The following is an 11,944-nucleotide window of genomic DNA, read 5'->3' as shown; positions in this document are numbered from 1 at the left end:
CAAGAGGAGGGAGAGTCAACTCCTGCTTGTAAACTAGCTTTCAGTTTTCCACGAGGAGCTGTCTGTGGTGCTGATCCGACCCCCTTCTGTTTTTTCAGATGACCCTCCTCCCTTTTTTGCTCCACAGCTGACAGCCACACACCCTCTAATTGGCAAGTGTGGACTGGGAAGAGTGTGTCTCATTCTCCGTGGGACAAAGCAAGAAAGACGAGTGTGTTTTCGGGGGGGAAAGGACATTTGGGACGTATTAAGAACAGAAAGAGGCAGACAGATAACAGAGGGGGCATGAAGGAAGACAATGAGTAAGGAAGAACTGATGGAGGTGAGAGCTGAACATCTGTGCTTGGAAATCACTGCCTCCTCTCCGCACAGAGTAACACACACTGACACTTATTTGATAATTGGTAAGGCTGGCCTCTCCCTGAGCGCCTGCCTAAATGACTCCTTGATAGCAAAAGGAACTGGGCTGTTGGGAGCCTCCTCCGTTCGTTCAGTCCAGATCAGGTGAAGAAGAAGGAGAGTTTTTGTGTTTTGACGCGTTTGTCCAAAAAGCTCACAATAAAGTTGTTAGTCTGACTGTGAGCTCAAGTTGAAACTGCTTGAATAAGATGTGTACGGTGACCTCAGCGAAGGTGCCGCGTTGCCATTTCAAGGATAAATACCATCTCTTTTGTCTCCTTGGTTCTAGGTGCTGTTGTTAAAGATTCGCCTCCACACAGACCTCCTCCCTCTACTCTGCAGTCTCATTCAGAGGAAAGCAGCTGAGAGCACGAACACAGAAAAAGAGCTCCAGAGCCGAACGGAGGGGAGGTGGGCTTTATTGCTCCGGTCTCGACCACGGGTATTCTTGGGTTGATAATACAGATATGGATGTTATTGCTTGAGAATACGCGTAGTCGAGTGGAAGCTCCAACATCGGTCAAAAGTGCTGTTCTTTTGTGTGAATATCACTCCATTCTGAGGATTTCTATAGTCTGTGCTTTCCAAAAGTCTTTTGAATAAAGAAAGATGCATCAAGGCTAACCAGATTCCTAATTCAAATTAAGCCAGTGGCAATTATTTTTATCACAGATCCATCGCTGTAAGTTAGTACACCTGTGGAGCAAATGAGTTTGTGCAGTCAGTTAGACTCGAGGTCTCCTGCAGAGAGCTGGCATGGTACAGGACATCCTGCTGGCCTTGCACCATGCCACCAATCTAAACCTTTCTGCATTAGTTCAGGGAGTTTACCACGAAAAGTCCGCAGACTCTGACATAATTTCAAATTCCTGATTGCATACCTTTGTTAGTTCCAAGAAATCCTATTATTTTATCTGTTGGTGGGTGTCTTTCAAAGCCCTTCATACAATTTCACTAAGGCAGAAAGATCATTTTTTAGTTTAAAAAAAATGGTGGCAGATGGATTGGTTGCAGGTATTGTTTTTTGTTTTTCAACAGTGGACTAAAACTGTGCCTAACTATCATCCCTCCCCACTGATAACTTTGTGTTTTTGACTTCCTGGCTTCAAATGAGCACATTAGGGCTTCGTGCCCATAGCGGTGACCGAAACCTGCAACATGATGACATGTAAAGGCTTGCTCTGGTGGCTGACATTTCAGCATTAGACTCAGCTGACTGCCTGTTAGGATGGGGATTCAGGCTCACGTGCAAACAGGACTCATGTAATCAAAATGCCGGTAGGGATATAAGAATTTGATGGATATCATGAAAAACTGACAAAAAAAAGGACATTTAAATGCACTTAGATTGCAGCCTGGAGGTCCTTTTGCCAATGGGGAAATAAGGGATTGAGTGCTTTTATGTGTTACTATTTTTGGTCCAGAATGATGGATGTTTATGCTTTTTATTGATCACTTTGAGCTGAAGGTTTGCAGAGTTTCTTGGACATGCATGTGCGTTGCTTAATCAGGTGGCAATCACGGATGGAACAACAAAATAAACGAATCCTGAGTTATCCTTTCTTACATTCGCATTAATGCCAAGTATTATAAATTATAAAATCAACATATTTGCAATTTCAGCAATAAATTTGCATTGGGTAACCACTCAGGACAGATTACACTTTTATCACTTACTCTGCCACGATTGCTTACTACTGCGTAAGCAAATCTGTGACAGTACGTCAGGATAATTAATACAATTTTCCCTCTGACGTCGCATGAACTTGTTGATCGGGCAAATGCTCTGTTGATGTGTGTATTTATACGAGCGTGTATGTGTGTGCTTCTAAGCAACAAAATGACTATTGTGAGCACAGCTCCAGGTGCCTAGCAACCCAAATCGCTCTGTTTCCCTGGCAACAGTTGCCTTGCACTCACTGTGTGGGTGATTGGCAGCCTTGACAACGGAGACGGAGTGACACTTGACCTCGCGTGCTGAATGGGAGAGCAGAAAGGAGCGGCGAGAAATAGAAGAGAGGGGGAGGGAGTGGGAGGGGACAGGCAGAGACAGAGGAGACACTAAGTGATAATCATTCTCCATTGTAATCATCCTCCAGCATGTTTCATAAGACGTCGTCAATACCTCTCCAGCTGGGGTCCATCATCAGACACAATACACAGAGCAGAGCGCACATGCATGGACACACTCCTCCTGGGTGGAGAGCCCAGGCAGGCACTCCACATCTCATCTATTATCACTCAGCTCCGTCTGGTGCATAACCTCGCTACACTGTGTCTTCTTTTATTTGTGGTCTGCTACATACTGTGCTCTGCAGGGATGACGGGGGGCTGGACTGCTAAAACTGTCTCATGGTCATACATGCCACAAGACAGCAGATTGGAAGCTGGAGACAAAGATGCTCTTCAGCACTTTTAAATATAATTATAGTAATTATCGCAATGAGATTTTTTTTTCCCCCCCAATTCTCCCATTAGCAGGCTGCGGGTGTTCCTCCTAACATTACTGTTTTTGTACAAAAAGCATGTTTTTTATCGCTGATAGATAAGTAAAGCAGATTTTAGTGTGTGCTGTTGGCATTGCTAAGAAAAAAGATTTTTTTTCATCAATTATAGTAAAATTCAGAACTAACTTTATTAATCGTTGTTAGGTTGGTTAAATAGAAACCCCCACCTCCCTAATATCAACTTACCAGCTGGTAACTCCCTTTAAATCAAGACATTTACTGTTTAAGTCAATAATACTGTATATAAATAACAGATTAAAATGACAAAAAAGTTTTATTTGAAGTAAAATAGAAGTATTGACATTTTTAACATAACTTTCCAATATTTGCTACATTAAAGTCAAGCTTTTCTACTAAAATGGTTAACCACAAATTAGGGAAACATTGATAAAAAATCTGGAGTTTACTAGAGGTGTAATGATCAATTGACTTAATTATTGAATTGATTTCAATTCCAACAATGCAACCAATTTACATATGTCTGAAATTGTTAATGAAATTCCCTGTATCATTGTTCCCAAATGAAATAACTCAATTACGTCGACATTGGAAAATACAATTTAGGCTGTGTCACAATTAGTTTATTTCACTATAATGTCAAAAGGACTAATTGCCTCACAGCAGACAACACAAATGGGGTGGCAGCAAAAAACTGATCAAGCTATGAGTGTGTGGAAACACTATATTTTGCAAAGACGTGACTAGACAGTGGTAGAATGTTCTAATAAAGTTCATTACAAGAAACACAAGGAATCTGGGAAACTTCACCTGCACTGTTCTGCACCCAGGTGATTATCTCTATTTAAAGTTTTGGTTTAAGATGTCCTGGATTGATTTTAGGTCAATGATTCAGATTATTCAAAATGAAACCAAAGAACTACTATACTATGAGTCTCATCTGCACCCACAAATGATATGAATTGAATTGTCAAATGAATCATTACACCCCTAGTATTTACCCATTTTGCACAAAAAAAAACAAAACACATTGCCTGTTCTCCAATTTACTGGATTTTTTTCTTTTTTCTTTAGCAAACCTGTATTTTTTTTAATCCAGTCTAAAAACAGCTTATTAAGATAAAAGGATGCTATGAACAAAACGACTCAGAAATGTCTTCATGATTGGCTTTTTACATATAAAAATGTGCAAATGTCCCTGCTAAATTCAACTAAAAGGGAAAGAGATCTGCGCACAGAAAACATGAGATTCAAATTAAGTCAAATTTCTTTTATTTCTTTGATGAAAATTGAAGTTATATGTTTACAAGCGAGCTTCGTTTGATGTCGCTCTTGTAGGAAAATAGCATTAAAGTGTTAATTAAGATTACAAAGTGTGCACTTCTGTACATGCATGGTTGTTAAAAATCATTAATCCCTCTTTCAAATGGTTATTTCATTACATGGTAATATGCAATCACACCAGAAGCTCAATGGAGTATGAACAATTCAGAAGCTCAGCATAAACCCCGTCCATTTTTCTGCTACTTTCTATTGTGGGATGATCTAGAAGTTGATACAATAGTCTGAGGACACAGAGGGTTTCTAGTAATCATGAATAAAAGCAGCAGGGCAGCGCTTCACTGACAACCAACAGTATGGATTGTTTCACACTTGCACAAAAGACTAGGATCAATTGCTGCTTTTATTTGAGATGCTTAAAGTAATTGCAGCGCATGACTTAATCCAGCTTTATTGGTGACCTAAAATGCATCAACATTCACCCTGAGAAGCCCCCGTCTGTCATGATTTTATAATTGACACAAAATATGCAGACTGTCTGAATGCAATTGTAGTCTGAATGTACACAAGTGGTAACATTTTGAACTTTAAAATCAAGGTGAGGTCATGAGGACAAACAGCGTTTAGCAAAGGGAATAGAGAAACAGCATGACCATATACAAAAATACTGCTTAAATGTTTTAAAAATGTCACATTTGTATAATAATTTAGCAAAAATGAATCATATTTTCTGTATTCTTTGATGTGTATCATCGTTTTGCATCAGACCCCTTTGCGTGATCACCTGTTTATATATTGCTTCAGTTAAATGTTTCTATTTAGTTATTGCATATCTAAGTGACCAACAAATAAAAAGTTACTTTTCCTCAACTTGTCTGACGAGTGTTTGTTTCCCACTGAGTGAAATTCGGATTCTTTCATGCAGTTTTGGTGCAGTCAACACTTTTAAATGAAACTAATAGAATCTGCTGTCTGGAAAATCAGTTTGAGCACTGCACTCTAGCGACCTTTAATCAAAAATGAATGCAGTCAAAATTCACTTTTTGCAACAATTAAAACAGTGATATCAATTTGGCCATAGATCTACAAAATAAAAGCATGTTTGTCTAGGTCTACTTAACTTTACCACAGCCTGACATGGACAACTATTGTAAGCTAAAAACCAGAACCTAAAAACTTGAATCCAAGAGATCTAAGAAACTATTACAAAAAAAATAAGATCTAAAGATAAAACAGGCAACGCAGCAAAGGGAAAAATGATGGAACACATCCTAAGTCAATGTGGAGCTATGGGTCACAACCTTTCTTAGGGAGAGAAAAACTCTTCAATTAGAGAAATACTTCTGAGCATTTCTGTGCTGTAAATCTCTAAAGACCATAAAAATCTGTCAATAACATAATTGAAGGTCTCAATTATGTTCTGACTCGCTCCAAGTGGGTGCACCCCCTTCATCCACATGCTCATCCTCTCCACGTTCACGCGATGCCTCCAGCTGGATGAGGACTACTGGTTGGCTGCCTCGCAGGCGTCTATCCAATCGCTGTACACGTCCACCGGCTCTGACAGATCTGAGGGGAGTTGGATATAGGAAAAGAGGACTTCTGCCATACAGAACAGGGGATCATATTAAAAAAAAACAAAAAACAAGACAGTAGTCGGATTAGGGTTAAACGTAAACCAAACAACATGTCATAAAATACATAGTAAAGCAATTAACATCTTTTGATTTTCTGTACACAATTTTTTTTCTTCTGTAACAGAACATATTTTGCAATTTGTGTTGCTGTTGATAGATTTCCGACAACCAAAGTATGATGCTGTTAAACTCCTGTCTAAGGGCTTGTAACGGATGCAACATAAAGGCAAAAGGAACAAATTAGACGCCACAACGACTCGATCAAGCCTTCATAGGATCAGCCTCAAATTCCTAAATGTCAACTCCCGTTTGAAGTAATGTGATCGGGTCAGAACCCGTCATGAACTCTACCTCCAGCCACACCCTTCAGCAGGGTCACAGCGGGAAAGGTCTGACCACACCCCGTTCACCAACTGACTAAACAAAAGGTCCCTTATCTCCTGTTTACGGCAATTACCGGGTGTGTAAATATCATGACGGGCATTTGTCAGTAGGTCAGCTGTTGTGCACTTTTCCAACTCCTAAAAATATGGTGCCTCGACAAAATCATCAAAATCGAAAGCCATTAGCATGTACTCTCACAAAAAAAACTATCAACCACACAAAAAAGCAAACCCCAAAGCCATATATCATGAGATGAAGAAAATTGGCTACCAAATATGTCACAAAAGCCAGTTAATATCCCGGACGAGCCCCCAATGTGTTACACTCCTGTCTAAGGGCTTGTAAAAGGATGTAACATAAAGGTAAAAAGGAACAAATTAAATACAGTGACTCAAAAACTCACAGACAAACCCAGGCTGAAAATAGGCTGGGAATTTTTACAGAATTATTTTTACAGAAAAACTCAAAGCTACACTAAAACAACCAAAACACAAGGACCAAAGCCTCAAACAACCAAACAAACTAAAGCTCTGCTGCCGCCACCCCCCATCCCAACCCCCAGCTGTGGGGGGGGGGGGGGGGTCCTCAAAAGATGATGTGGCAGTATTTAAATCTGGAGCTGGACGTCCTCAACCAATCAGGTGCTCCAGACAATTTGGGAAAAAGTCTGCAAACAAAGACAGGAGGGGAAAAAAAATAAAGACAGCTCTTTAGCCAGTATTTATGTCAGTTCCAAGAAATCAGGAAGACACACTAATGATTTAGTACATTTTGTTTACATGTTATGACATAAATATCTTAATCCTGCATTTTTCTTTTTAAACCAAGTAACGTCACGCAAGTCACCAACGTAGGTTGCACATATTTAGTATAGAAATGCAGGAAGATATCGTGATAAAATTCTCTACAGCAACAAAGTTATATTAAGTAGTGTTTTGATGGCGAATGTGTAAGGGACAAACAAATAAATAAGGAGCACTGATGACTACAAACAAAAAATATGAACAACTAGGATGATGAGTTGTTGCTCAAAAACTTTGTACTTCATCTATACAAACTCTGTAGTTCAAAATAAATATTTAAAAGGACTATCAATTAATAGTAACATGTAATGCTGACTGCTTTGCTCACCTTTTGCAACTCTTTTCTCGAATGGGAAATAAGTTTCACAGTTTATAAGAAAGTGTGAAAAAGGATACAAGTGATGGGAGTTTGGAACTCTTCCAAACACACAGAACACGATATTATCCCAGTATTTCTGCTTCTCTCCCTGCAATAGCACAAACAAAACAGCTGGTATTCAGAAAAGCAGTCACTTTACCTGTTGGGTTTTCATTAATTGTAATTAATTAAATTACATTTTAACATCACATGACTTCTCGTGGTTGCAGAAGGGGCAGGTGAACTGAGATTCCAGGTCCCCAGTCATCTTTTTCTTAGGAGGAGGCTTTCTTTTTGACTTGCGTCGACCCATCGTATCTAAACTGTAAAACCTGAATGAAAGAGACAAACGGGAAACACTGTTGGCACATGCTCTGCCTGACAGAACATCAGCCAAGTGGGAAAACTTGACTGAACAGACTTATAAGCTGGCAGCTGGCTGCTCTGCATAAGGTAAGCTAGTCGGCTAACGTTAGCATGTTTGTTGTTAATCTTTAAAACTTAAATCACTTTAGTCGTGATCCAGGAAATTTACTACAGATAATATAACTCCTAAACCTTTACTAGTGAACGTTCGGTGTTTATTTTGATATCTCTTTTTTTTACCTTTAAGTGTTGGTCGGAAATACACGTTGTGCTAAGCGAATGCAACCCCTAACGTCCGGCACACTGGTAAAACCGTTCGACGTACCTGATTGGACGAGAGAGTGTGCTTTGTAGCTTCTCATTGGCCAATTAGAATGTCAATCAATTTGGTTGGCTGTGACGAAACACTGTGGTGATTCAAAACACTACTGGAGACAGAAAACTTAGTGAAGGTGAGCCTTTCTGAAAATCCGTTACAGTTTGACTGAGATTTTTGTTGTCTGTAAACTTTCTTGATGGTGCCGTTTGACGATAGCAAATGTTTTCCATTTGTAGTTATATTTTTGAGCACAGAAACAATGAGTTTAATGTGATTTCCCTAATCAGAGAAGACATTCATTAACGTTTTGTGAAACTACTACTCACTGTGTTAGATTTTTAGCCAGCCGCCAGATTAGTTTCATCAAACTGACATATTGATTATTGATTAGATGAGAAAATCACCGACATCCATTTTTAAATTTTGTTTTACAGTTTGGATCTGCTAGTTCTGAACTAACAGTCCTATAAGAAAGAAGTAAACATGAAAAATGTGAAAAAATGAGTGAAATTATTAAAAGTGCGCAGTGAGACATCTATTCAAGTCTTTAAATTTAATTAAATTGGCTATCCTTTACAAAAACAATTAAAAAAACACCAATGTGTCCATCATTTTTTGTGGATACTACTATAGCAACATATTGCCAGATTAAATAATTAATATTGTTCTACAGTTTTAATTTAGTTTCAATGTGAAATTCAAATGACAAACTTGATTACACAGAAATACCTTCATATTTTTGAAACAACATTTTTAATGGTGTACTTTTGCAATCTAATATCAATCCAAACACTGAACACTATCCGTGGATCAAAAACCTGACATCATGCCAAATTCTTCAGGTTTTTGTTTTTTTGTCCATCTTGTGTACATAGAACAGTTTTTTTAAGTCCTTTGATAATAATCTGTGCTAATAAATACTAAAATGCATCTAAATTTCTAAAATTTTAGTTATAATTTGTTAGGTGTCAAGGATGTGGACGTTGAAGGTGGTCGGCCTGGGAGCTGTCGCCGTCTCTCTCAGTGTGGAACTTCTCAGGCTTTTCATTCACTTCAGGGCTAAAAGAGCCATTAACAAGGTCCTCTTCTTCCCTTCTGAAGTCACCTGTGTGGAGCACTTCTTCAGTCCCCTTTCAACTCAGTAAGAAATGACACAGATGTGTGGAAGTTAACTTTTCTCTGTCTTTTCAAAAGTGGGATTCACAGATATTCTCCTAACCGCCAGAGACAAAAAATACATAATATCCTGTCAGTACATTTAAGTTTTTTTCTCTGTTTGGCATAAACAGGATGGATAATTTTGGGGATTTGATACATTACATTTGGAGAAAAAGAAATTACTAAACCATTAGCATATATATCTATACGGACAACTGCATCTAAAAGAGAACACAAGTGTTGTCCTCAACAGTCCTGCTCTACCAAAATTATTCAATCAGCTCTCATAGATTTGTTTAAATACTGAAAACATAATAGTCATTTCTTAGGTAAGGGTTTATGCGTGCACATTTGGACACAAACAAGGAACAATTTAGCATATTTTAACAACACTGGAAAACTGACTGGACATTACTCTAAAACCCATAATTATGTGATGATTATATGAGCACTTAGCACAGTTTATTACATTTCTTTTCCCCCACATTTCTAGTTCCTGTTTGTGCCCGCTGCCTCATGGTGTAGAGACATCTTTCTCTCGTCTTCTTCACTACATCCTGTCTGCCTCCTCCTCCCTCAACGTGTGTGTCTTCTCCTTCTCCGAAGTGAACCTGAGTAGGGCCCTACTGCTGCTGCATAGCAGGGGCATAACCATCCGAGTCCTCACTGACAGAGATTACTCTGCCATCAATGGCACCCAGATAGGGGTCCTGCGTAAAGCTGGTGAGAAGAACCTTTTCTTTTTTCGCAAAGTTTACACATGTCTTTAATTTCTCTATGTATCCAATTGCAAATAAATTTTCAGAGAAAAATGGCAAAGGCAGACAAACATGTCCTTCTTTGAAATATCGTAAAAACAATATAAAAAGTTACACCAACCTTTGAAACACCAGTTTAATAGACAGGTATGGCTGAGATACGGGAAAGATGATGCTGGTCTTATTCAACAGGAGCTCTCTCTGTGCTCTTAGACCTCAAGTATCATTGTCAGTAAGTCCCACAGGATCCATACTGGTTAGCAGTGACAAGGGATGTCAGGGTCAGTGGAGGTTGTCTGTGCAGGGTAATGGCGCTCTGAAAGATTTGTGCCTGACTCATGCTGTCCCACTCCATTTCTCAGCCCTCTCTGCATTTAATAAATCACTGCAAGTCGGTTCGGAAAGAATTAAGTAAGTACAAAGCTGGCAACCAGACAGCAAATGTTATTAGGCAGAGTGTTTCAGAGTGGGAATGTTGACTGCAAGAAAAAATAAAATCCCTTTTTGTACCCAGATGCAATTCATAATTATCTTGCAGAAACCATTTTTTTCTTGCTGAATGGAGCTGGCACCAGTGCAGTGTGTCTCAGTTTCCGTCACTGGTGGACATAGCTCAGTGGTTGTGACACGTGTCTTTTGTGAAGGGAGACATTTGTTAATGTGAATGATGGCTTTAAAAGGGACATCCTAAGGTCAAAATTGGAATGCCATGGATCTTTTGTTGCCTCTTCCATTTATTCTTTTTTGTCATCTTTGTCTGTCATCATCTTCCAAAAAAAAAAGAATTCTCCTACGGTTCTCATGGTGTCTCCAGTCCAAGCTTTTTTTTTTTTTTTTTTATAAAATAAGGAAAATTTTGCAAGTAAAAAAAAAGTTTTCCACTTTTTTTCATTTTGAAAATTTCTGATCATCTAAAAATTTTGTTACAAGACTTTTCTTAAACACAAATTGGTTTGCTTTAAAATATAAAATGAGATGCTTAAATCCTACTAGTGTAAGTCATCTATTTTGTTTTATTTGTTCTTATAGCTTCTCTGAACATCCTCTTGGAGTTGATATCCAATTTTCAGTCATCGATATCAACCTTTTTCCAAGTTCGTTTATGCTTCAATGAACATCTAAATTCTCCTTGTTTGTAGCATCTAAACACATGTGCACATTTTACAGTTGGTCTGAATTGTTATGAACGTTAGTTGACACATTTTTTTTTCTTCCACTCTCTATTGATTCTTCTTGTGACTAATCCCCACCCAGGGATCTGTGTGCGGTGTGATCGGACATCTGTTCACATGCATCACAAGTTTGCAGTGGTGGATGAGCGGCTGCTCATCACAGGCTCCCTCAACTGGACGCAGACAGCAGTGCAGAGGAACAAGGAGAACATTCTCATCACTGAGGACCCAGAGTTGGTGCAGCCCTTCGTCAAAGAGTTCCAGCGCTTGTGGCTGAACAATAATCCAACTCAACTCAACTAGAAGCAGTGATTGAATATTATTTTCAGAAATTGAGAGTTTGTGATGTTTCACTGTCAAATTAACTGGGCCAATTTGGCCTCAAAACAAGATTGATGTTCATATTAAGAGGCTGGGTTAACCTTTAGTTCAGGAGGACAACGTTATGTCAAAACAGCTATGTTACAATAGAAATTCATTGGTTGTTATTGTTGTTTACTGTGTGAGTCCATGGGCCTGATAATTCTCCAGTATGTGATTTATCAGGCAGACTGGCATTTTAGAGTTCTGTAAAGCACTATTGATGTTTTGTTGGCTGTTGGTTTTAACAATAAATAATTTAACACAATTATTGTCATATTTCATTTAAGGAAACTTGTTAGATCACGTTTTTTCCCCCCTCTTTTTATCTATCTGAAAACTTTTTACATTTTTATTTCCATTATATTGTTGTCACTTGAGACAATTGTCACACATCTGCTTGCCACTTCCTGTGCGGATGCATTTAGACAAATTTAATGAGCCCACAGAGCTTTTTGATTTTACCACCTGCAATTCTTTTTGG

At 38.7% G+C, this 11,944-nt stretch overlaps 2 protein-coding genes across 5 annotated transcripts in view; one reads left to right on the top strand and one right to left on the bottom strand.

Moving 5' to 3' along the window:
• Positions 1-4,119: 4,119 nt before the first annotated feature.
• Positions 4,120-11,944, bottom strand: part of LOC101173766 (transcription elongation factor 1 homolog) — a 62,301-nt gene continuing 54,476 nt past the window's right edge. For both annotated transcript variants that reach the window (XM_078946113.1, XM_078946120.1), the window contains exons 3-5: positions 7,525-7,659; positions 7,366-7,436; positions 4,120-5,714 (exon numbers count right to left, since the gene is read on the bottom strand). In XM_078946113.1, the coding sequence (XP_078802239.1) occupies positions 5,650-5,714; positions 7,366-7,436; positions 7,525-7,659 (271 nt within the window). In that variant the 3' untranslated portion in view covers positions 4,120-5,649. The remainder of the gene's footprint in view (positions 5,715-7,365; positions 7,437-7,524; positions 7,660-11,944) is intronic.
• On the top strand, positions 7,644-11,728 carry pld6 (phospholipase D family, member 6). Of its 3 annotated transcripts, none has more exons than XM_020702205.2 (4): positions 7,644-7,780; positions 8,978-9,153; positions 9,664-9,893; positions 11,183-11,728. In XM_020702205.2, the coding sequence occupies exons 2-4, from the start codon at positions 8,987-8,989 to the stop codon at positions 11,401-11,403; spliced, it is 618 nt and encodes a 205-aa protein (XP_020557864.1). In that variant the 5' UTR covers positions 7,644-7,780; positions 8,978-8,986; the 3' UTR covers positions 11,404-11,728. The 3 variants fall into 3 exon arrangements, with proteins under 3 accessions (XP_020557864.1, XP_004065734.1, XP_020557857.1); XM_004065686.5 differs by lacking the exon at positions 7,644-7,780 and adding an exon at positions 8,008-8,145; XM_020702198.3 differs by lacking the exon at positions 7,644-7,780 and adding an exon at positions 8,008-8,145 and having other exon boundaries at positions 8,964-9,153.

The sequence above is a fragment of the Oryzias latipes genome, chromosome 1, assembly GCF_053564925.1.
Source record: "Oryzias latipes strain Hd-rR chromosome 1, Olatipes_Hd-rR_3.1".
Classification (NCBI taxonomy): domain Eukaryota; kingdom Metazoa; phylum Chordata; class Actinopteri; order Beloniformes; family Adrianichthyidae; genus Oryzias; species Oryzias latipes.
The sequence above is the reverse complement of the archived record's forward strand: the minus strand, read 5'-3'. Positions and strand labels throughout refer to the sequence as shown.